General features: G+C 39.9%; 1 protein-coding gene across 4 annotated transcripts in view; it reads right to left on the bottom strand.

Moving 5' to 3' along the window:
- The window catches only part of Map4k3 (mitogen-activated protein kinase kinase kinase kinase 3), a 138357-nt gene that overhangs the window by 47311 nt on the left and 64917 nt on the right, over positions 1 to 26129 (bottom strand). For all 4 annotated transcript variants that reach the window (XM_034513846.2, XM_034513848.2, XM_076942346.1 and 1 more), the window contains exons 4-12: positions 23763 to 23827; positions 22271 to 22326; positions 21427 to 21474; positions 18522 to 18564; positions 16954 to 17026; positions 12388 to 12519; positions 12176 to 12238; positions 12008 to 12089; positions 11813 to 11923 (exon numbers count right to left, since the gene is read on the bottom strand). In XM_034513846.2, the coding sequence (XP_034369737.1) occupies positions 11813 to 11923; positions 12008 to 12089; positions 12176 to 12238; positions 12388 to 12519; positions 16954 to 17026; positions 18522 to 18564; positions 21427 to 21474; positions 22271 to 22326; positions 23763 to 23827 (673 nt within the window). The remainder of the gene's footprint in view (positions 1 to 11812; positions 11924 to 12007; positions 12090 to 12175; positions 12239 to 12387; positions 12520 to 16953; positions 17027 to 18521; positions 18565 to 21426; positions 21475 to 22270; positions 22327 to 23762; positions 23828 to 26129) is intronic.

Consider the following 26129-nt stretch of genomic DNA (forward strand, 5'->3'; position numbering starts at 1 on the left):
TAAATCATGTGTCTATTTGTAGCATGCACAGTCTTACACATGCACAGTCTGTTTTATAAGAATGAACAACTTATACCCAGGCAGAGAAGCCACAAGCAGTAGGGGACGCCTATAGTCCCAGCTAGTCTGAGACTGAAGGATTGACCCCAGGTGATGAAGGCCAGCCTGGGTAGTATAATGAGATATGAAAGAACGAAAGGAAAATAAAAACATTACAAAGAGAAAGAAAAGACAGCACTATGAAGATCTGTATAGCATTTCATAATAATGGAGCCCGAAGCACCTTTTATTCATCTGAGATTTTTATTTTATTTCAGTTATTATGTACGTATATGCATGCACTTGTGTGGAGGTCAGAGGACAACCTAGGAGAAAACCTGGTTTTCTCCTTCCACCATGCAGGCCCCAGGGATGGAACCCAGCCTGGCAGCTGGATGGTAAGTACCTTTACCCACTGAGCCATCTAGCTGGGCCTCAGGTGGATTTTACAGCTTACTCTTTGACTTTCAGAATTTTGAAATGACATTAAATACACATTCACTTGCATATGACAGGAGATAACGGCAGGTTTCATTTTTTGCCACAATGTGAACTGGACTGACTTAAGTAAGACTGTTCAAAACTGTATCATTCATGTTTCTGTCAACTCTAGCATTTGTTTCTCAGAACCATCCCACCCCACATTCACTAAAAGCATGTTCTTCGTTCCATCTTAGTCTCTCTGGACTTCAGATACACCATTATCATTTCCACTAGCAAAAGATAATTCAAAAAGAACGGTGTAATTTTCAAGGAGCTGTTCATAAATGCTGCTTTTGGAAGCTTACTCTGCACCCTTCAGTTTGAGAGCTGCCAACGGCTCAAAGTATCAAAGGAATAAAACTTATGGCTTAAGGAAACTCTTCGGGAATGATATCTCTAGCACAGCAGGAATCAGATTCCCAGAAATCACTTGATTAGATGAAGAAAGACAGTCCAGAGGCCATATTATTCCCAGCATGGAGAACAGAGGTGGACCAACGCCTTGATGGCGTCTTCCACTCCACGGACTGACCGATGGTTATACGAGAGGGCCTCCCCACAATAATGCACACAGAAAACGATCACTGAGAGACAGCAGTGTCACGACGCCAATTCTTAAAGCAGAGGAGGTCACACTGGGCACAAGCTACTCTAAAACAACGAAACAGGCAGCACAGAGTTCTGAATCTGGGGAAGGCCAGCCTCTGAAGGGACAAAGGCCACAGGGATACATCCTCAAAAAAGAAACAAAATCTACACTTGACCTTTCAAACATGATTGTTCTTAATAAATGTAATGTGCACATGCCACAGAAATCTGCTGTGATGAGTCAGCAAGTACAGGAGGAAATAATTTACAAAAGTAATGGTGAAGTAAGAATCATTCAAATGGCATTGAAAAGGAACAACAATGAATAACTTCCAACTTTCTCTTTAAAGGATATTTTTCATGTATTAGGACAGACGTTATTTTCCAAAAGATCTGGGGAATGAAAATAAGTAACTTATAATATGTACTAAGTATTGTAAATAAACCATTTTTCCTTTCTTTAAAAACAATCACATTTATTTATTTATTTATTTATTTATTTATTTACTATGTGCACATATGTGTGAACATACATGCCATGGCATGCATGTGGAGGCAGGGGTTCTTACCCTTAACCACTGTGCTGTCTCACCAACTCCCTTTATTCTAATTCACAGTATCTACCACGCTTTACTCTTTTTGCCTCTTCCTCAAATGTTGGTATTACATATGTGTATTACCATGCCCAACTATTTCTTGTTAATTTAAGATTAAATGCAGCTCAGAATAGTCTCAAACTTTAATGTAGCTGAGGCTAGTGTTGGACTCTTCATCTTATTTCTGTCTCCCAATTGCTGAGATTATAGATCTGCACAACCATGCTCGGCAGACTTTTTTTTTTAAATTACTTCTTGAAAAATATACAAAATCTTATCCTTTACAAACCATTTCATATTGGTTCAAATTATCATTATTCATAGATGGTATGACTATTATATTATTAGATCACACAAATGGAAATACAGGCCGTTTAAAATATGAACCCAAATAAAAATGAAAAGTTTATACTGAATGAAGGAAAGATGTAGACAATAAGTGTTATCTAGTTAACATAAGCCAGTTTATTTATTTATATATACATATAGGATTTCATTATGTAGCCAACACTGACTTTGAACTTGTGACCCTACTCATGCTGGGATTATAGACAAGTGCACCATGCTTGGCAAACTAATGTTTTGTGACCAGAGGGAAATTTTGTATATAAAGAGTCACATGATATTACCGGACATTTCTGGTTTCACAACTGGGATCAAAGGGTGCTCCTGGCAACTAAAAGGAAGAGGCCAAGAGTACTGTCAGACTTCCTGCCCTCACACTGTGGCTGTTCACAACCAGCGCTTGTCTGCCACAACCAACTCAGCCTGATAAGACCCGCAACAAAGCAAGTACTGGTGGCCCCCATCACTCCTGTTAGGTAAAGGACTAGCTAACTATGGTTCATGGTCAATCCCCACTATGGTCTGCTTCGGTAAGAAAGTTTCATTGGAGCATTAGCAAGTCCCTTCACGGATTATCCATCTGTGCTTATGCTTACTAGCAACATCTGGAATCAACAGGCCGTGTGTCACTAAGTCAAACCCACTGATGTCTGGAGTTTTGGGGAGAATGCATGCCAACCCATCCTAGATCAATGATCTAAGACAAGTGAATTCTGGAGCTATGACGTCATTAAGTTTACTTCCAGGCCCTCGTCTTCTAAAACATAGCGAGGCACATATATCTTACCACAACAATAACTGTTGGTATTTAGCCAACAATACTATTCTTTATGTTCGAGGAATCTGCAAAATATGAAAAGCATAATCCATCTTCCTATCTATTTTCCTTCCTTCCTTCCTTCCTTCCCTCCCTCCCTCCCTCCCTCCCTCCCTCCCTCCTTCCCTCCCTTCCTTTCTATCTTCCTTCCTCCCTTCTGAAAGGTACTGGTTGTGTTGCTAGTTTTTGGTCATCAAAGCTTCCATCAGAATGACCAGTAGTCAAATCTATGAGGCATTTAAAAAATAATAATATGGGAGTGCTCGGCCCATGTGGGCAGTGTCACTTCTGTGCAGGTGTTTCTGGGTGGTACAAGAAAGCAGTCTGAGTGCAAGACAGTAAGCAAAGGTTCCTCCATGGTGTCTGCTTCAGTTTCTGCTGGCAGGTTCCTGCTCTTCTGAGTTCCTGCCTTGGCTTCTCTCAGTGATAGACCGTGAGTGTGACTATAAGCCAAATGAACCCTTTCCTTCTCATGTTGGTTTTGGTTACTGTTTTATCGCAGCAGTGGAAAACAAACTAGATCATGGGCAGTAATAGTAAATATACAAAAAAAATTGCATTAGTCTTTTAAACTTCCTTTAAAAGTTTACTGTTATTAAATGTGAAGAAATCCATTATTAAATACTTGGTCATAGGAACCCAGCAAATGAAAGAATAAACATCTATAGTTATGTTCTTTTAAAGTGATGATCTTATGCTTATTATTATTACCACGTGCACGTGAATATGTGACGCATGATGTGTGTTTGGGTGCACATGTACCATGGTGCATGGACAGGACAGAAGACAACTTCTGGGAGTCAGGTCTCTCCACAGAAAGTTGGCGGCTCTTTTTTCTTAGCCCTCAGACAGACCTTTTAAAGACTGGGGAATGTATTTCATCTATAGTAGCTTCCCAGTAATGTTCACTGGGCCAAACAGAATAACATTCAAAATTTCCATAAAGGACTATGGCATAAAAGCATTCTTGCTTTGCATCATGAAGTCACAGGACAAGGTAAGAGTAGGTAGCTACTGGTCAGCAGACTGCAGGGTGGTGAGTGGTTTGCATTAATTTTCAATGAAAATAAAATATACAAATATTAGTCTTACTTCCTATTATACATTAAATACTACATAATATTATCCACTTCCTTATGCGCATATAATTGATACTAAGAGTTTTTAATGTTTTGACAAAAATTTAAAATCTCATGGCAAACTCAATTATTCTTATTAATTATTAAGACTGCTGTGAGGGATTTTAGCCACCAGGTCTAGGGGCTCACTGCACACTCCAGGCAGTCCTTGAACTCACAGTCTTCCCACTTCAGCCCCCAGTGCTGGGATTACAAGCATGCACTCCATCTCTGGCCTAGAGACCACTTTCACAGCCTCTGTACCCTGTAGATGTAGGGCCACCTAATTAAACTTATAAAGCCAAGTTTCCTAAAATTACACAAAATAACGAAAAACAATTTTCTCCCAAGTATTAAATCAAATATACTTCTCACACTTAACTTTCTTACTTCCAAAAGCCCTTCCAAAACTCATTAAAAAGAGAGCACCAACTATTGGTGTATAAATACTGTGACCTAGAACGATGGTGAATTGACAAAGGGTTGTCCTTGAGGACAATCTGTCATCTACCTGTTTATGGAAGATTCTCGTTCCTTCCGTGGCCTTTGAAGTCTGCACCATTTTGTGTGTGTCGTGGTTAAACTGAAGGCAGTAACAGAATGTGGCTGTGCCACACATACTGCGCTGGGCTCAGGCACATGGCTATCTTAAGGTAACAGAGATGGGTTTCCACTAACACCAGTGTTCCTGTCATGTGGAGGTAATTTTATACCCTCATACATGCTGGGGTTTTGATTTCCACAGTGGAGAATCATGGTTTTAGTTGCTAATGCATCAATTCTACCTTAGCCAACTCCCAGTATCTTATGAAGCCTGGTACAAGGGTTCTTCCAAGAAGACTAGAGATTGTGTTGCTTCTCATTTGATGACTGAGCAGCCTACATGACCACTCTGGAGAAACTAGTGACCTCCCGTGGATTAAATGAGCTTGCCTTTGCCTTCTTCCACAAATGTCATCAAATGACCAATATGGAAAATCTAGTAAGTGACTTTCCAGGATGAAGGATTGGTTACCCTCCCCAAACACTAGTTTGTTTAAGCTAGATCAAAAAGATGAGCTGGGCCTGAGCACTGAGCGGACCACCAGCAGCAGCTCTGCACCCAACCTCACAAAACCCAGATGAAGCGGGGCTACCAGGAGCTCTAACCAGGGCAGTATCTCAGGTAAGGAATCAGCAACACTCACCCCAAACAGGGAGTAACCGGGGCACACAGGGATCCAGGAATTCACTCCTGGCCAGGAGCACTGGTACCTTCCAGTCTGGGCCTGAGCGCTCAGCGGATCCCAGGAGATAGCTCTGCACCCAATCTCACAGAACCCAGAGGAAGTGGGCTCTCAAGAGCTCTAAGCCGGGCAGTACAGCAACACTCACACCAAATAGAAAGTAACTGGGACCACTGGGACCCAGGAATTCACTCCTGGTTGGGCATACCAGTTCCTTCCGGTCTGGGCCTGAGCATAGAGCAGATCCCAGGAGGCAGCTCTGTACCCAACCTCACAAAACCCAGAGGTGGCAGGGCTCTCAGGAATTCTAACCTGGGCAGTATCCCAGGTCAGGAGACAGCACTACTCTACCCAAACAGGGAGTAACCAGGACCCACAGGGACCCAGGAATTCACTCCTGGCCCAGAGCACTGGTTCCTTCCTGTTTCTGCCTGAACACTGAGCAGAGCTTGGACCTCAGCTCTAACACCAGCAGCAACACTCATCCCAAACAGTTCTGACACAACCAAGATAATAGGAAAGACAAGGCTCCAGTCAGAGACAGCTCAGGTAGCACCAAGGAGATCCAGATGGGGAAAGGCAAGCGCAAGAACACAAGCACCAGCAACCCAGAGTACTCGGCTTCATCAGAACCTAGTTCTCCCACATTAGAAAGTCCTGAATTACCCATATCACCAGGAAAGCAAGAGTCAGATCTAAAATCACTTCTAATGATGATGATAGAGAACTTTAAGGACATAAATAACACCGTCAAAGAAATTGAGAACACGGATAAACAGGTGAAATCCCTTAAAGAGGAAACACAAAAATCCCTTAAAGAATTATAAGAGAACACAACTAAACAGGTGAAGGAATTGAACAAAAACATCCAGGACACAAAAATGGAAGTAGAGACAATTAAGAAATCACAAAGGGAGACTACCAGGGATATAGAAAAGCTGGGAAAGAAATCAGGAGTCATAGATGCAAGCATCACCAACAGAATACAAGAGATAGAAGAGAGAATCTCAGGTGCAGAAGATACCATAGAAAATATTAACACAACTGTCAAAGAAAACACAAAATGCAAAAAGTTCTTCCAGGAAATTCAGGACACAATGAGAAGACAGAACTTAAGGATAATAGGTATAGAAGAAAGTGAGGATTCCCATCTTAAAGGGCCAATAAATATCTTCAACAAAATTATAGAGGAAAACTTCCCTAACCTAAAGAATGAGATGCCCATAATCATCCAAGAAGCCTACAGAACGCCAAATAGACTAGACCAGAAAAGAAATACCTCCTGTCACATAATAATCAAAACACAAAATGCACAAAACAAAGAAAGACTTTTAAAAGCAGTAAGGGAAAAAGGCCAAGTAACATATAAAGGCAGACCTATCAGAATTACACCAGACTTCTCACCAGAGACTATAAAAGCTAGAAGATCCTGGACGGATGTCATACAGATCCTAAGAGAACATAAATGCCAGCCCAGGATATTATACACAGCAAAACTCTCAATTACCATAGATGGAGAAACCAAGATATTCCATGACAAAACCAAATTTACACAATATCTTTCCACAAACCCAGCACTACAAAGAATAATAGCAGGAAAGCTCCAATATAAGGAGGGCAATTATACCCCAGAAAGAACACGAAAGTAAGCTTCTTCCAACAAACTCAAAAGAAGATAAACACACAAACAATGTGCCGCCACATTGCTTCATTGCTCCATTATTGCTTCCATAACAGGAAGCAATAATCTCCTCTCCTTAATATCTCTTAACATTAATGGACTCAATTTCCCAATAAAAAGACATAGGCTAACGGGCTGGCTACACAAACAGGAAGACAAGGGAAAGCCCACACTCACATGGAAATTGAACAATACTCTACTCAATGATAATGTGGTCAGGGAAGAAATAAGGAAAGAAATTAAAAACTTTTTAGAATTTAATGAAAATGAAGACACATCATACCAAGACCTATGGGACACAATGAAAGCGGTGCTAAGAGGAAAACTCATAGCTCTAAGTGCTTACAAAAAGAAACTGGGGAGGGTATACACTAGCAGTTTGACAACACACCTGAAAGCTCTAGAACAAAATGAAGCAAATACACCCAAGAGGAGTAGACAGGAGGAAATAATTAAACTCAGGACTGAAATAAACTAAATAGTAACAAAAAAAAATATACAAAGAATCAATAAAATTAGGAGTTGGTTCTTTGAGAAAATCAACAAGATAGATAAACCTTTAGCCAGACTAATCAGAGGGCAGAGAGACAGTATTCAAATTAATAAAATCAGAACTGAAACTGGGGACATACTAACAGAAACTGAGGAAATCCAAAAAAAATCATCAGATCCTACTACAAAAGCCTATACTCAACAAAATTGGAAAATCTGGATGAAATGGACAATTTTCTAGACAAATACCAGTTACCAATGTTAAATCAGGAGCAGATAAACCATCTAAACAGTCCCATAATCCTGAAAGAAAAAATAGAAGCAGTCATTAAAAATCTAGTCACCAAAAAAAAGTCTGGGACCACATGGTTTCAGTGCAGAATTCTATCAGACCTTCAAGGAAGACCTAATACCAATTCTTTTCAAACTATTCCACAAAGTAGAAATAGAAGGAACACTACCCAATTCATTCTATGAAGCCACAATCATGCTCAGACCTAAACCACACAAAGACCCAACAAAGAAAGAGAATGTCAGACCAATTTCCCTAATGAATATCGATGCAAAAATACTCAATAAAATTCTCAAAAACCGAATCTAAAAACACATCAAAACAATCATCCATCATGATCAAGTAGGCTTTATCCCAGGAATGCAGGGTTGGTTCAATATACTGAAGTCCATCAATGTAATTCACTATATAAACAAATTCTCAGTTAAGGAATCTCGAATGGTTGAGAAGCACCAAAAGAAGTGTTCAACATTCCTAGTCATCAGAGAAATGCAAATGAAAACAACATTGAGATTCCACCTCACACCAGTCAGAATGGCTAAGATCGAAAACACAGGTGACAGCAGATGCTGGCGAGGATGTGGACAAAGAGGAACACTCCTCCATTGTTGGTAGGATTGTTAGCTGGTACAACCACTATGGAAATCAGTCTGCTGGTACCTTAGAAAATTGAACATAGTATTATCTGAGGACCCAGCTATACCACTCCTTGGCATATACCCAAAAGATGTTTCAAAATATAACAGGGACATATGCTCCACTATGTTCATAGCAGCCTTATTTATAATAGCCAGAAGCTGGAAAGAACTCTGATGTCCTTCAACAGAGGAATGGATACAGAAAATATGGTATATTTACACAATGGAGTACTACTCAGCTATTAAAAACAATGAGTTCATGAAATTCTTAGGCAAATGGATGGAGCTTGAGAATATCATCCCGAGTGAGGTAACCCAATCATAAAAGAACATACATGGCATACAATCACTGATAAGTGGATATTAGCCCAAAAGCTCACAATACCTAAGACACAATGCATAGACCACATGAAACTCAAGAGGAGAAAGGAAGATCAAAGTGTGGGTGCTTTTTTTTTTTTTTTTTTGGAGTAGCAAAATACTCAACCAGCGCTCCCAGGGTCTAAACCTCCAGCCTGAGAACAGAAAGGGAGGGACTCATGGCTCCACTTGTATATGTAACTGAGGGTGGCCTCGTTAGGCAACAGTGGAAATGGAGGGCCATGTTCCCTGAAAGATTGGATCCATAGTGTTGGGGAATTCGAGAGCAGGGAGGTGGGATTGGGAGAATTGTGGGAGCACACCCTCATAAAAATTGGAAGAGGGGGTATGGGATAAGGGGCTTGGGGGGAGAAAAGAAGTGGAGATAACAGTGAAAGGTAAATATGTAAAATATCCAAAGGAAAAAAAAAACCCAGATAATGGGTCTGGAAAAAAAAAAAAAAAAAAGACAGTTTACTTATTTCAAACGATTTTCAAAGGTTTCCAGGAGATGCTTATTGGCTAAGATCTTATTTTAAGCTCTTCACAAAAGAATTTATGTCTCTGTTTAATATTCTCAAGAGAGATGCAAATCCTAATTTCTCTCAACAATTAATTGACAAAAGAGGAGTAATTTTACAAAAAGTAGAAGAAGCTCTCATTAATTTATATATTATATAGATTGATATAGATTGATTAATTGTTGGCTGTTTTATAATAGTCCTTTGATAAAAGAAATTATTAATAAAGAATTATATTTCTTTAAATAGTGTCTTCATGACTCTCTGAGGGTGGAAGGGGCATGCTTTGTTTACTCTTAACTTTCTAAAACTGAAAGCTCATGGCAAATCTGCCGCTGATTGCCTCTGGCATCACTGAGACCAATAAAAACTAAGCCACAACTATGTGGAAGGACCCTTTTACTCTTAAATGGAATGGCCAGGACCCAGTTCCTACATGGGGCCGAGGATTGATATGCATGTTTGATAGCACAGAAGGCACAGCTAAATGGCCACCAAAAAGATTAATGAACTAAATAGATACCCCCATAAAACGAGGCCCCATAAGATGAGTAACAATTGACATCCAGGGAAGACAAATTTCCCTGAGAATTCCCTTCTTTTTTCCTTTCCAGGTAAAAAATTAATCACTGGTGATGTCTGCTGTTAGGAGTTCTAATCCTGATGCTGGCTTCTGGACTTATACTACTCAGACCTCCAATGGGCCTTTGACAAGGATGTCAAACAGCTATAGATTGACATCACTAATCTGAAGAAATCCCTCGTTTTGCTGTCTGATGCGATCCCCCCAAATTGCAAAGGACTTTATTGGACTTGATTTTCTCTTTTACAATAGAAAAGACTGTGTACAGCTCTAGACTGTGTACAGCCCTTAAAGAAGAATGCTGCTTTTACATAGACAAAACAGGGATGGTTAAAGAGAGCATGAAAAAGGCCAGAGAAGGTCTTGAGAAAAGACAGAGAAAGAGAAAAAGGAGAGCTTGTATAAGAATTGGTCTTCAACCTCTCCATGATTGTTGACCCTACTTCCTTCCATCTTGGGACCATTAATTGGGTTATTTTTGCTTATTTCTTTTGGTCCCTGGGCCTTAAATAGGCTGACTAACTTTGTAAAACAACAGATAGATAATCTGATAGCAAAATCTATTCAGATACATTATCATAAGTTAGCTATGGAGGACCACAAGACTCTAGATGAGGATGTTACTCTATCCAGGGTGCTTCCAAGTCCCATCTCCACCCAACCTAAAAGAGGGGACTTCTGCCCCTAGACCAAGCAGAAGGGGGCCACCCAGAACCCCCTCTGTCTGGCGATCTGAATTCTTGCTTAGGCTGCGAGGCTAGGCACTGCAAGGGAATATAAATAAAAGTTAAAAATATGTTTCTGGGTTCCCTGAGGGACAAGCCTGACTGTATAGGGGTTGATGTCAAAAGTATCCCTTCTCCAGGAAAAAGACATCGGGATGGGTATGGCCCTCATGCCTCACTGGACAACGACAGGAGGACTGGAGCCATTACAAGGTCCCCTTTAATTACTGGAGGTCAGGCCTCTATCCCTGCCTTGGCAAGATTAGAATCGCCACAGCCCTTCTATACTTGGAGAAGGGAGGAGATGTCAGGGGCAGCCCTGCTTATACACTGAAGGCCTAAAATCAGCCATAAGCCTAAAATCAGCAATAGGCCTGACTTACATGCCTGCTAACACAAAGTCTTGGGTCTCTATGGAAAAACACTGAAACAGATGTCTATAAACTATTGTAAACAGACAGCTTTTGTGGAAATCTACCAGCTTGAGTAGTTATAGACCTTGTAAATAGGCAGCCTTGGCGGATAGTACCAACTTAGATAAGGACAAGTGAAGCATAGGCAGAGTCATAGTGACCTGACCCCCGAACCTTCACCTAGCTGATACCCTGTTCTGAAAGATATCTGTACTCCCCCTGAACACCTATGCTCCTGTGTCATTCCCTTCCCCACATCCTGCATTTTTGTGTTTATAACCCCCATGTTAAAAAGTAAAAATTATGATTTGATAACAAACAAAAGAAAAAAAAAAAGAAAAAAAAAAAAAAAAGAAATGAAAAGAAAAGAAATAACACACAGTGTCCCCCTGGCTCTGCTGACTTAGCTTCTGACAATCCATTTTCTTGTTCTCAGAAATACTTTGAATTATAAAATGTTATTGTGGTTTTTGTTAGTATGCTGGGTAAAATAATTTTTATTGATTTCATTTTAAATTTCAAAGTTTGTAGTGAGTTAAAATGTCCTTCAACATAATTATAGGTCATATTTATTTTCATATTGTAAAATGCAAGTTAATCTGTTGAACATTTTTTAAAAAATGGATTCCTTTTTGAGAATTTCATATATGAGCACTGTATTTACATAATTTTTTTCTTTCTCTCCTTCCTCCCACTCTTCCCAACCCCCAATACTTTTCAAATATATCTTATTTAATTATTGTTCATATATGTATGTATATATGTATACAGGTATAAGTATGTATGTATATACAAATACTGATAAAGTGTTTTGGGGAAAAATGATTCATTCATTCATTCATTCATTCATGCATGTACACAATTATGTTCACTAGTTAGTGAAAACAATCCCTACCTCTGGGTCGTCATCATCAAAGTCGTGGTATGTGGAATGATCTGGATTATTCACTTTGTCCAGCAACTCTATTGCCAAGGACCTTGTCAGAGGCTGTGTGACAAAGGGATGCTATAAAACACACAAAACAGTTTAGACATTTGTGAAACAGCTTATTTTGTGAAAGAAAATGAATGTTTCATGGTAAAACAATACCTGTAGCAGCTTTTCCGCAGTGGGTCTTTTTTTTGGATTTTTGGTAAGAGCCATCTTCACAAAGTGATGGAAACTATTTGACCTAAGAAAGGATGAAAATTAAGGTTCTGTATTTTAATTCCTTTTTTGCTCATATTGCTATGAAAGTCAATAAACAAAGATACTTACCACTTCAACTTATCTTTTAGTTTAGGAGGCTGGAAATTGCTTTTTGTCATAAGAAACAATGCCCTGAAAAACACATAAAACATTTTGCACACTGTAACACTCACATTCGCAGGACAGGAATACATTCCTATCTACTCCCAACAAGGCTAAAGTTGATCCATGACACAGGAAAGAAGCATCCTTAGCACTGGGCTTAGCGGAGGCACACTGACCTCATTGGGTGAAGGTCAAACATGGGTGGCTGGAGCTCAGCCAGTTCGATGGCAGTGATGCCCACCGCCCAGAGGTCACACAGCTGATTGTACCCTCCTTTCCTCTCAACAGCGGCAACTTCTGGGGCCATCCTGCAGGAAATAAGCCAAGATACACAAACCTTGTGTTTAGTGGGCTTTCCTGTACCCTCTTTACCAGAGGCGCACAGACTAACTAACGGCTAAATTAAATTGTTTAGTTCTTTGATATCTGAAAACAGATACACCATATTTAAAAGACCCACTTTCCCCAAATTCTTGATATCACCTGGAAGACATCTCAGCCTCTCCAGTGACTGCTTCATTGTCAGCTACACTATAAAGTTTATGAAAATTTGCCAGTATGACAGTAATCTGGCCCAGATTTGTTCTCATCTGGAATGCTTTCCCCCCAAATTCCATAAAGAAATAACATTTGTAAGCAACGGTCGTCACAGTCTCACACAAGGCCTGCAGTACTACCCTGCAGCGCAGCCACTGTTCTCAGCTCACTGGTTAGTTTATATTTACTCTCAACTTTTGAATGCTTTTACAAAGTTTACATTACAATAATGGAAAAGTTATCAAAATGCATGCCTCTTTTTCAAAATGTTTTGTTCAGAGAGAAATTACAAATTTGGTAACTTTTTAATTCCTTTTAACTTCGCTACTGTTTTAGTCTAATTATACCTTGACTTGTTTTAATGATTAATTTTCAGATACACAAACTTTGAAATCCCAAACCAATTTTGGAAACAACTGAGAAAAACATGAAACTCTTCCAGTTCAAAAGAGCAATGAGTGGGTGCCTTACACACGCACATTTGTTTCCAGCACAACTGCAAGAGAGTCAGGTCAGTTACAATAAAAATAAAAACCAGGCAACTTTCAAAACACTTGGTCTTAAAAGCAATTAGATCTCAAAACCTCCCTCCTGGAAATTCAAATCAAGGTAAGAACAGTAAATGTAGAGTGCTGGGCCTTAACCACTGACCACTGAGGGCTAGAATGTGGCAGCACTACAGGGAAGCCCTGCAGGGAGCTCAGCCTGGGAGCTCAGAGAGCACCCGCCCTTCCTTGACGGTGGAGGTCTGTTTTATCTTGACGTTCATCCATCACAGAACTGTACACTGAATAAGAGCAACTCAAAGGAAGGGAAGGCCTTAGCCCTCCACCAAAGGCTGCTGAGTAAGGCCAGCTCCACCACCACACATGAGACGCCTAGGGGGCATTTACTACCAGATCTTGGTTTCCCCACTTCAGCAGACTTTCCTGACTAATCCTGATCACTCTGCAAGAGAGACTCTATGTTCTAAGATGAAGGTAGGAAAGGCACAGTGCTAGACAGAGACAGAGAGCAGGAGTGTTGCCCAACCTCAGCTAATCACAACTCCACAAGCTCCGAGCTATTTCCCACTTTACAGGTTGAGGGAAAAGATCCGTCCTCATCAGCAAACAGTAACTGAGCACGTGTACAGAATCAGGTAAGATTCCTGAGATGTGTGTGTATGCTTGATGCTTAAAGACAAACTGGGCAGAGCGTACTTGAAAAGAGTAATGGATTCTCTTCAAATCCTTGCTCTTCTCTGAGAGCAAACCAGAGTGAAAAGCAGAATAAGGAGAAACATAAACACATACCCTTTGAGGTCCTATGAGATATACCTTACCTAGAGACACAGAGAGACTAAAAGGGAGTATGAAATCGCACAGCAAGATGAGGGAACCCAAGGAGGCAGATGAGAACTCACAGCTAATCAGCCTTAGAGACTGCACATGGTGTAGAGCTACAAGCTAACAAAACTCAGGTTGAAGCTGGCTGAGGATAGGAATAGAACTGAAGTGTCAACAGTTAACCCCAGATTCCTGCTCTCACCCTCTGAGCCCCAGAAATCAGTCCTTCCTTGTTTGCACAACATAAGGACAAGAAGGAACATGATAATATCACTCAGGAACTGTGTAAGTCTGTGAACAGACATTGCTTGCCCACTTTGGGAACATTAACCACCAGGCTCATACCTTGTCTTCACTGCACACTGTCATGTGAGTAGTGAAGTTTGTTTTCGTATTCTGAGACAGGCTCAATTTGCTCCAGGCTGTCCTCAACCTCTTGGGCTCCAGTGAGTCTCCTGTCTCAGTCTCAACTGGGAACCCTCCAAACTGGGACTATAGGGATATATACCATATCCAGTTCTAGAGCCAGCTTGTAGCATCTTTTTCTTTGGTATGAACTAACATACAATGATTTTTAAACTTTTGAGGGAAGCCTCCATCATGAAAGAATGAACTTAAAATGCTGAGAAATTCTTGCAGAAACCTGAAGGTTTTTTTTTGACTTCTTCAACTCTGAAACACTGGCAGGCCTTCAACTTGCTATGTAGACAGATCATCCGGCTAGCCTTGGACTCACAGACTCACATCAGGCTAGCCTTGGACTCACAGACCACCAGGCTGGCTTTGGACTCAGAGATTCACCTCAATCTTGAACATAACATTTTTTTTTTTTTTTAAGTGGGAGTAGTAGTTTGGAGTGGGTCACACCTTTTATCCCAGCACTTGGGAAGCCAAGGCAGGCAGATCTCTGTGAGTTTGAGGCCAGTCTGGTGTACATAGTCAGTTTCAGGACAATTAGAGCTACATAATGAAATCCTACCTAGAAGGAAAACAAACAAACAAACAAACAGCAAAACAAAAATAAACTTCAAAATAAATGAAGTGGCAGAAAGAGAGAACACTAGTGGGTTGATTCAAGGGGCCCGAGATGAAGTTAAGACATCCCAGAAAGAGCAGGAAGACATTCAGTAGAGAAATGACCAGGTCAACACTAGAGAAGTACCTCCCAGGATGACCATCTAGAATGGGAAAGACGGTCATCTCTGAAATGAAGACCAAAGGACAAGCATGAACGAATGAAGGTCAAAGCCAAGCAAAATATCTGGGATATGGAAATAGCAGGAAGCATCGTGGGATATGAAATTATGAGGCATCACTATGGGGGAGGTGTGCACTACCTTACAAGAAGCATACATCATGATGGCTTCACATGGCATCACAGAAGCCACATGGATGATGCCTCAAATATGCTAACCTAGTGCTTTAAACCCAATCAAATGTGAAGCTAGAAATACAAAGTCCTAAAGCTCTTATACTCACACACCTTTTACCTAACTAAAACATATTTCAAAAAAGGTAAAAGAGGAAGACCCAGAATACAAGAAAGGTGCTCCCAAGGCGGAGCTCTGTTACAGAGCTCTGCAGACGGAAGAGGACAGAAGACTGCAGAAAGGACCGCCCCAGGAGGCATGGCACGGGATGCAGCTCAGTAGAGTGCTGGCCTGGCATGCAGTTAAGTCCCTGTGTGCACACACGTAACAGACTAATAGCTTAGCAGGCTTTACAGGCATACAGACACATCTTATAGGACGGGGCAATGTGAGGAGGAGTGGGATGCCTTACAGGAGACTAAGAGAAGATTTAAGCAAATTAAAAACAAAAAGACTAAGGAAAACAGTGAAGAGTGATGGCAGACTATGAACTGATTCAGCAAGAACAGGGGAAGGACTAGACAGCTGGAAGACAGATGAACGAGCTGGAATCTTTAGCTTTTACAACAAAGTCTACAAATAATGGCTAGTGCTGGACACAGCGAAAGACAGAGCTGAAAGCTTTTTTTTTTTTTTTTTTTTTTTTAAATAAAAGCTATTTTAGCTCTAGTTGACTTTAAAACATTATATTTGATAGAGACAAATCAATATAAGAAATAATATTTATAATGTTCCCAGCTTAGAACAAAACAAAACACCAGTAGCACAGTTGTGTACTGAGGGGTCAGATTGGAAGGGGGAAGGGTAGCACTGCGCTGAGGGCATGGCCAAGACTACACACCGTTAAACCCAGAGCAGCACTGGTCCTGCCTACCATGCAGCCAGTGACCGCCCAGCACACAGTGGCCAAAATGAAGGCATAAACAATGAATGCTAGGATGGTTTGCCTGTGATGGGAAAGACCACCTGGAAGACAAGTATGGCCACAAAGGAAGAGCTGTGGATCAGACTACCAGAAAGAGGGTAAAGAACTGAACTGAGGCCTGGCAAGAAAACTCCAGGTGCCCAGAGACCCGCTTTTCATCCGTCAATCAGGACTGCAAAAACATTGGAGGAGACTGTTTACTTAGTGTGATCGAGGCCCTATGTTTAATTCCTGATAACACCAAAACCTACAAAGTTTTTGAAAACTGTGAGTAATATAATAATTAGAATATGGATGTAGAAAAAGATAGATATGAAAACATCTATTGAAATATATGTTAAGCATCAGGAAGCTAACAGCTGTATCAAACTTTATAGACTTTTCTGTTTTATAAATACCAGTATGTAGGGTATTTTTTGACCAAGTAATCCATAAGAATACATGCTTACATTACTAAATTTGCTGATTACCTTCTGTATTAAGTGTAAGATTCTGACTTATTTTTTAAAAGAGACATTGTATACAATAGTGACAGGATAATAAAAAAATTTAAGATAAAATTTTGAGTTAAAATGAAATTACCAATATGGGGTACCAATGAAGGACTTCCGCTTGGCAATTGTAGCTGTTATCTGTGCAGAAACTCCAAAATCAGCTATTTAAAAAATGAGAGAAAAAAATCATTAAGACAATACAAAAATAACTTCCAATACTTATTTTCATCACTTTCACAAATATGGAACAATCTCAAACATGTTACAGTTTTTAACTTTGATGAACTATTAAAATATTACAAAGTAGTGGGTAGCATAGCCAAATGGGTTCCCATGTAACTCATACGATTCGAACAACAATAAAGGTTAAAATGAAATCGTTGTGATAAGAAACAATGGCCACAGGAAAGTTGAAACTGACACTGATATTGTAATTTCTATTCTGTAGGCCCTCTATTTCAAAGAATCTTACTAGAAGGGAGCTTTAAGTAGCCGTATAGTCTATATACTCTCTGCCAGGCAGACTCATACCTGAGACTTAAATGGACACTGGTAAACCTATCTACCTTGAAAAGACACAAAACATAACATCCGCAGATCCTTCCCTCTGAAGCGGAAGCCAATGGTGACCACTAGTGGGATCCTTTGTCACTCTTCCTTAAGTCTGCTCAGATCCAATTCTTTCTGGTGTGTTTAACAGTTCTAAATCTGTCCTAAGAGAAAGGAAGGCATGGAACACTGCAGCAGACGCAGGTGCTCATAGGAGCTACTCAGTAATCAGGGCACCGGGGGCACAGGGCTGGAAACCCTTTCTGCTTTTCTCACTGATGGTGCGCAGGAAAACTGTCTTGTATGTTAATTACTAGATAAATATTTTCAATCTGTTTAGTCCTACAGTAGGATGTAGTTCACAGTAGTTTTATTTGTCTGTCTGTTTATGCTGTGCAGCTGAGGACAGACCCAGAGCTTGTACATTCTGGGCAAGGGCTTCCACTGAGCTAATAACCAGAGCACTGTTACCATTTTTATAAAACAAATGAGTATTTTGAAATTTGGTTCATCCTAAATAGTCCAAAATAATTGTTCCATATGTCATTACATTCCTGCCAGCAGTTAATAAAGTCACTTTATTGAACACTTGTTCTGTTTTAAACTCATACTAAGTCAGTACTGATTTTGCGCTTTGTTTTAATCATACCTTCTAAGTTACTGTTTGAGGTAAAGTAACAGCATCTAAAATAGACTCGTATATCAATAATAGTATGTTTGCTTTTTAAAGTTGAATACATGATGTAGAATTTTTGGAGTTTCTGGATTTTTAATTTTTTTGTCCTCATTTCAATTTTATACAGAGTTTCTACTAGAAGCACAGTCTCTGGGTTTAGCGGTGAAAGAGTTACCAATGCAAATTATTTCATGGTATCTTTGTAAAAATCTGTTTCTTATGAAGTAAGTTTATGCTTCCTTGGGGGAAAAAACCCGACAGAGAGACACTGGCTTAGCAAGGAAATCTCCATTGACAGAACAAATATGCTATCCCTAGGGACAATCTAAGACCTGGGACTTGTAGTCCTGGAAGACAAACAAAAACCCAAACCAAAGCCATCTACATTTTAGAAAAGACCTGTGCGTGAGATAAAATTCTGGTTTACTTACCTAATTTCACATGACCGTTATCCGTTAGTAGAATGTTAGCACCCTTCAAAGTGAGAACATTTTAGTTGAGTGGGAAGCAGACATTTTATTAGGTGAAACACATAATAGGTTAACTATACATATTAAATGACCACAGCCTTAGACTTAGAAATACTTAAATTTAAAAATGTGTTCAATTAAAATGCTACATAATTATAGGAAACATCGTTGTCCACGTTCAGGTAATTTCACTGATGTGCTCCTTTGAAAGGGGCTCCTTGCTAACACAGTATGAATGCTAACACATTTCCTAAATTCGATTTCCTGACTGATGACACACCATTGCTACATTAGAATGTTATTTTAAACTAGCACTTCAATGGCTCTGATTATACTTTAAACTTGATTACTATATTCCCCATCCTTAAAAGCTCTCCTTCTGGAACTCACCAGTGCTGGCATGTGACTGCCCTGCTTCTTGGTAGGCGAGGCTTTCTTTGTCAAGAATTTAAGTCAGCTATCACACAAATCACCACTAGCTGTGGGTCCATAACCGCCCCCATGCAATTTTTACATGAGTAAGCCAGAGTAGGCAGTGCTTTAATTCAAGGTGCTGGTATGGTTACAGCTTGGGGAAATATTCTTAGGATCCCCTACCTCTAACCAACAAGAGAAAGAACAGCAGAAGAGCAGAAGGGGAACAAAGGAGAATTCTAAACACTGAGAATGCCACCCATGAAATGAGCTTCACCCACACATAATACCACTGACCCATGGGATCATGGGAAAGAAAGAAATGCTAAGGGGCCACATCAGGGCTTTTACTGTACCCCTCTCCCTAGCCAGCATCTCTTCTGCTGATGTTTTCTCCCCACCACCAGGCTGGTTCTCCTAAGTTACAACTTCTGTCAATGTGCATACACACCACAGCTTCTGATCTAGCAGTTCTTCCCCTCTGTAAGAGGCAACTGACTGCCGCCAGCCACTTAAGTTCTGGTGCACAGTGACGAGCCGGTTGTTTGTGTATGTAGGTGAGAAAGAAGAGAAAAAGGTGTATCCCTAGCCCAACGAAAGATTCAAAGTCAGGCGGACCTTGAAGACAAAGCATGGAAAGAAGTCCTCTGAAAGCTGAGGATATTTAAGCAGAGGTCTTAATGAGGTCAGGATGGACAGGCACCCTGAAATCCAGGACAAGGACATTCTAGAAAGAAGGAACAGCAAAAACAAAAACCAGAAAATTCAGTGTGGCTGAGACATAATGGGTAAAGCAGAGAGGAATGGGAAGCAAGCTCAGAGAATGCGTGCAGGGCCTGGGTAGTGAGGGCGGAACCCTGCTGGTCATGGTCCAAGCACCTGCATTTCTCAGCTACTACTACGGGAAATCAATGGAGCTGATAAGCAGGGAGCAACATGGTCTGACTTTGAAAGGCCACCCTGTTTGTCCAATTCAACAGTAACTACAGAAGCACTCAAGAATAGAAGCAATTAGACCAGGAAGAAGGCGACTGGAAAAACGCAGGTGAGACAGAGTACGAGCCAAGGGCTATGCAGACGGTCAGAATTTAGTCAAACTAAAGGCTGAAATGAGTCCTTGGCACAGCGGAGCACAAAACTACCCAGACAAGCTTATCACCTATGAAACCTTCCTCAATAATATAATAAGTATTATATTCTTCAAAATGGCCTCATCCTTCACTTTGGATTTCTGTTCATACTGTTCTTTAAGTTTGGAGAACATGCCAATTTTACTTCTGACAAAACCTACCTGTCCTTCCCAGTCACATGGCTGCCTGACCTCCACAGACGCTCATTTACCTTTGAAGCATAAACCCTTTGCTTTGCCTTTGAAGTGGCTTACAGAAAATGCCTAAGGCAGGGGTTCTGTATGTCCACTTACATCCCAGGGAATAGTAGAGTGTGTGGGTATACGGGTGTTCTCTGAGGACAGAGGGCAGGGCTTGCATCAGGGACTAGGAAAGCAACATGAATCACCTCCTCCATACAAGGTTAACAAGTTTTATGCTACGAAACCTTGAGAAAATAAAAGAGGGAGAGAATTGTACAAGGAAGTAAACAAAGGGAGAAAAAAATAAATGAAAGAAAGAACCATTTTGACTGAAGAGCGAAGTGTTGTTAGAAACACCACCAGGAGTCTTGACTAAGCTAATCCCAGCCTGTCCAGAGCATACTGCTCTCTTCCAAGAGCCAAAGAAGAGAGCACAGAATGTGTCAGGGTTTCTTTCACACAGCCTCCTAGGTACGTTACTAACGCTATCTGACATCACCATGTAAGATACGTTCCCTTAGGAGTGACAAACTTAGTAGATGATGCAGTAGGCACACAATGTGCTGTGATTTTATGGATGCTATGTAGCTAATGTGATCTGATGAATGGTTAGTTACAAATGAGCTCTAAAAAAACTTATTAAAGCCCTAATGCAGCCAGGTGTGGTAGTGCTTGTGAATTACAACTCCAGCTCTCAGGAGACAGAGACAAAGGGAGCAGGACTTCAAGTATATTCCCAGCTACATAGTGACTCTGAGGACAGCCTGACCTATATGACACCACGTCTCAGAACACCTCCAAACCAAACCAAACCAAACCAAACCAAACCAAACCAAACCAAACCAAACCAAACCAAACCAAACCAAACCAAACCAAACCAGCAACTCCAAACTTACCCACGGAAACCCCATACTTTAGAAAGGTAGGCTTTACTGTGTGTGATCATGCCTCACCAATGCGACTCTAAAAACGGTGAGACTTATCATAGATCACTCATGTTTATTATTGTAATATATTTCAGGTAACAAATTCATCAAGTAGAATAATCAAAAGAAGTCTGCTCAGTGATTAATCTAGAGAATTTAAAAGTGATAAACAGGTTATTAAAAGAGAAAAACAGGCCAAAAATATAATGTATACCTTTATATCTCTGTGCATTTTTCCTTTACTGTGAAGGTAATACAATCCCTAGAGTTTCAGAAAAAAAAAATAGAAAAATAAGCAAGATTTATCACATAGCACACTGAATAATAGTCACTATTTTATTTTACAGAAAGCCAAGCAGTAAATATCAACTCATTATAACAAAGTATTGTAGAAGACAATAGAGTCAAGAGAAAGATGAAAAAACTCAGGTAGAACCACTGACAATAACATTCAGTAAACTCTTCAAATAGTTTGAATTTTAAAAGTATATATCTCACTAAAATCAGAATGAATGTCAGCTGGGCAGTGGTGGCACACGCCTTTAATCCCAGCACTTGGGAGGCAGAGGCAGGTGGATTTCCAAGTTCGAGGCCAGCCTGGTCTACAGAGTGAGTTCCAGGACAGCCAGGGCTACACAGAGAAACCCTGTCTCGGAAAACAAACAAACAAAAAAATGAACCCCAAACAAAACAAAAGAATGAATTTCAATTCTTCTGATCCTACTGAACTATCAACCCTTCTTTGTCATTAAGAGGAATATACAGATCCACAGTGCTTGAATTCTAGGTTATACTGTAATCTTTACACTTTATAGTATTTAATTGTAAATACAGCTTGTATATGTAACAATTTTTAAATGCATTAAGGACCAGATATAGGTTGTTACTGAGCACTTGTTCACCATGTGTGAGGCAATGGGTTCAACCCTAGCACCACAAAAACAAAATCTACCTAAGTAAAATAATAAAACTGTATTAAGCTTGTCTAGTTCCTTAACAGTAATGTATAGTAAGCAAACATTTAGTAAAAAATAGTAGTTTAAAGTAATTTGACTTGCCTGTAGTGTTTCTCTGCTAACATATGCAATCTGCAGTTCTGAAAGAGGTCCAGTTACTATAAGAGAAGACAATTACTGTCAGTAGGATTAAGCAACATGTTTTCCAGTAAGTGAGCAAGTTTATAAATCCCATCAAAACCAGACTCAACATACCTAACCAATTCAACTGAACTCAACGCTACAAAGGCAGATTTTATTATGATTCTTTTCAAATGTGACACGCTCACTGTATTACCTCCAGTGTTCAGAACAGTGCCTGTCATGTTTATAAACAAATGAACATATAAGAATAAAATGATTATATTTCTATTTTATATCTTGCTGAACTGATATTCATAGATTTGGTTTAGTTTGGCCTCTAATCTGCAAGTTGATTTTATACAGGTACTTTATATAATGCACGATCTTCAACTTACAATGGCTCATGTTCTGGATAAATTTTATGTTGACAATATTTTAGGTCAAAATGAATTTCATATGTTAACATATGACATCACAGCTAAGCAGCCCTGGATACCTGAAGTATCAGTTGCTTCTCTCAGAGTCTCGTTGCCCAGTGGGATCTGCAGCATGCTACTACTGTCTAATAATATAAGCAAGATTATGTACACTCTCACTATACAAGGATATAAACCAGTAGTCTGGTAAAAGTTCAAATTCAAAATTTGGCATATGGTATGTACTGAATGTATAAGCCTTCCACTCCTTTGCTAAGTCAAAAGCCTTTAAGTTGAACCATTGTGGGTTTACATGCACTATACATACAAATGAGCAAAAACTAACTCAGCAAACACATGATTCTGAAACCTGACTCTTCACGATCATAGACATTTTCCTATAGCAAATATAGCCTTAATTTTTTTTTTATCATAGTTGTAATGCAAATTGCACTGATAGATGACCATGTGCTGTTTTAAGATTGTGGAAAGAAGATGAGGCCCTCCCTTGTTTCCTCCAGAAGTTCCTGTCCTGGCTTGGGCTGTCCCCAACTCTGTAATGGGGAGAAAGAAACCCAGCAAAAGCAACAGGTGTTAAACACACTGCACCCTTGAGAAGAGCTAGAAGGTGTTGCTGTTTATCCCCCACATACAAAATGCCCATGGGAGGAAAGCTGCAAACCCTCCATCAGATAAAGTTCAAGTGGGAATTCCAGCTGACTGCAGTTTCCCTAGTCAATTTCTGCTTGGTGTTGGTTAAGTCCAGTTTGATGGTGCTGTCTTTGCTCTGTCATCTACCCAAGGCATTCCTGTTGGCTGCTGTTTGATATTGCGAGGTCTACTTGAAGCTTCTATTTGTCTGCTACTTGCTACCTGTTCTTTTGCTTTTGCTTGCTATATACTTAACGATTTCATGCACTAAAACCAAAGTATGGCTGTCATAGATCAGTCTCTGGATGTACAGAACTACACAGTCATTTCCTGTGTGTGCAGCTGCTATGGTTTGAGTATATGTTTCTCTATAATCCATGTATATAAAGCAACTCTGGTCTCACCATGATATATGTCCTGTAAAGAGCCACCTCCACAAAATTCCATGCAAATCCAAAGTTTATCTCGCCTGTGAAAAGACAAGTCATGCATTATGTCTTCATGATTAAAATGTTTTGTGATAGTATCTTATGTACTAAGACACTGAAAAGCTACACAAATGCAACATCTATTTTCTTAAAAGCAATTAATTCCTGAGTAAATGATTCATTTCATTGCTGTAATCCGACCCTAGGTTCACTACTTAAGACACACCATTTACAGAATATAAAGCTGCCATTAGACATATTCAAATGAAACCTCCCTTTAGTTAAAAAACTCCTTGTTCTATAGCTTATCCACCCAGATTTAGCACAGAAAATGCCAATCCATCCCAAACACATCACTTTGATAGCACTCTTGGTTGTTCTGAGACAGGGTTTCTCTGTGTAGCTTTGGCTGTGCTGGAACTCACTCTGTAGACCAGCTTGTCCTTGAACTCAGAGATCTGCCTGCCTCTGCCTACCAAGTGTTGAGATTAAAGACATGTGCCACCACCACCCAGCTTGACAGCACTCTTAACCAACAAACAAATGTAGATGTTAGCCTCAAATGAAGATTCCAGGACAAAATTTCCAGAGTCTATAAAATTGATCTCTGTTGCTCATATAGTACGTCTTACAGCCTAAGATGATGTGATCATGCAATGACAGAAGGGACAGTTGCAGATTTATACCTCTTTTCCTTTGTTTATTCCTTTATTCAATCACCTATTACTTTTTCCTCTTAAAGCACACCAGAAGTGTAGTGTTCATTGTCTCTGCTGAGACAGAGATGGGATAGGGAGTCTCTGAATTTGATAAACTCTAACTGATCCATGGGCGAAAGAATGTATGATTGAATGAAATAAAACCAACTAGATCAGAGGTCAGGAAAATATGGCCCCTGGTCATTATGGCCATGCCCAAGCCCCATGAGACCTTTTGTTCCCAAGGCCGGGCTAAGGAGTCCCTGGCCTGCTATGCACCAGTAAGCAGACTAGCAGAGGTGGGTGGTTGGGTTAGGTAGACCTAAGCATTGGCTAGGCTGTGTACCACCTCATGAGCTAGCAGGGTGGGAAGGTCAGCTAAGTTGATAGCAAGGTACCATGTTCTAAAGTAAGGCTGAAGAAAGTAATGCCCCAAAGAAATCAGAAACCACTTAAGATTGACAGTTTACCAGTGTGCCCTATGAATAAAATGGGTATACTAGCATCATGGCTAATGTATATATCTCTTCTGCTGTTTCTGATATGGTACATATCAACAAATATAACCCACATAAATATCAACTGCTGCCCAGTAGCCAAGTTTTAAGAACTCTCAGAATAGTTGGCTATGGTCTTATCCAAAATGCAGAAGGAGATGCTGGAGAATTGGTTTGATGGTTAAAAGTACTTGTTCTTCATGAGAACCTAGGTTCAATTCCCAGCACCCATGTATCAGGTCACAACCATCTATAATTCCAATCCCAGGGGATCTATGGCCTATGAGGGCATTGGACACATATGTGGTACACATATATACAGGCAAAACACTCAAGCATATTAAATAATAAAATAAATTTTAAAAATTAAAAAAAAAAAAAACCTACTGACTAGAAGTCACAATGCTAACGTTTAAATACTCCATGGAACCCAACAGCTATCTTCTTCACTGAAATGCCATATTCCATTTCTTTTATTAATGCATGTATACTGTACAAGTATGTGGTTGCCAGAGAATGGATGTGGATGTAAGCCTTGGGGATAAGGTTCACTTCTTTTGAGACAGGGTCTCTCATTGACCTTAAACTTACCAATTAGACTAGAAAGCCCCAGCAATTCTCCTGTCTCTGCACCCCTATCACTGAGACTCTAAGTTAGACTCTAAGTTAGCAGGCCTGGTATTTTTACATACGTCTCAAGGTCTGGAGTCAGGTCCTTGCGCTTGCAAGCCAACTGAGCTATTCTGCCATTCCTGGACTTCCAGATATATTCTGATTATCAATTCTTTGTTGGATCAATATCTAACAAAGATTTCTCTATCTGCAGGCTGATCTTTACTGTATTATAATTTACCTTACAGTCATTTATTTAAATCACCTTAAATTATTCCAAGAACTCAATGTAAACTTTAAGATGTAAAGTTATTACCTTTTCTTTTGTAAGGATAAAAACATAACATTGAGATGGGACAGATTTGGTATTGCTTTTCACAATGGCCAGGTTGGTTGCCACTTGTAAGTGCTCGCTGATGACATGATTAATAATTTATTCATGATGTTTGTTGGAGAAAGGCTGACATTTGATTTGATTGTATTTTTTAGAAGTCATCTTTCTCCCTTTTGCAAATTAGTCATTGATTATCTCTAAT

Source organism: Arvicanthis niloticus, chromosome 11 (genome assembly GCF_011762505.2).
Source record: "Arvicanthis niloticus isolate mArvNil1 chromosome 11, mArvNil1.pat.X, whole genome shotgun sequence".
Taxonomy (NCBI): Eukaryota; Metazoa; Chordata; class Mammalia; order Rodentia; family Muridae; genus Arvicanthis; species Arvicanthis niloticus.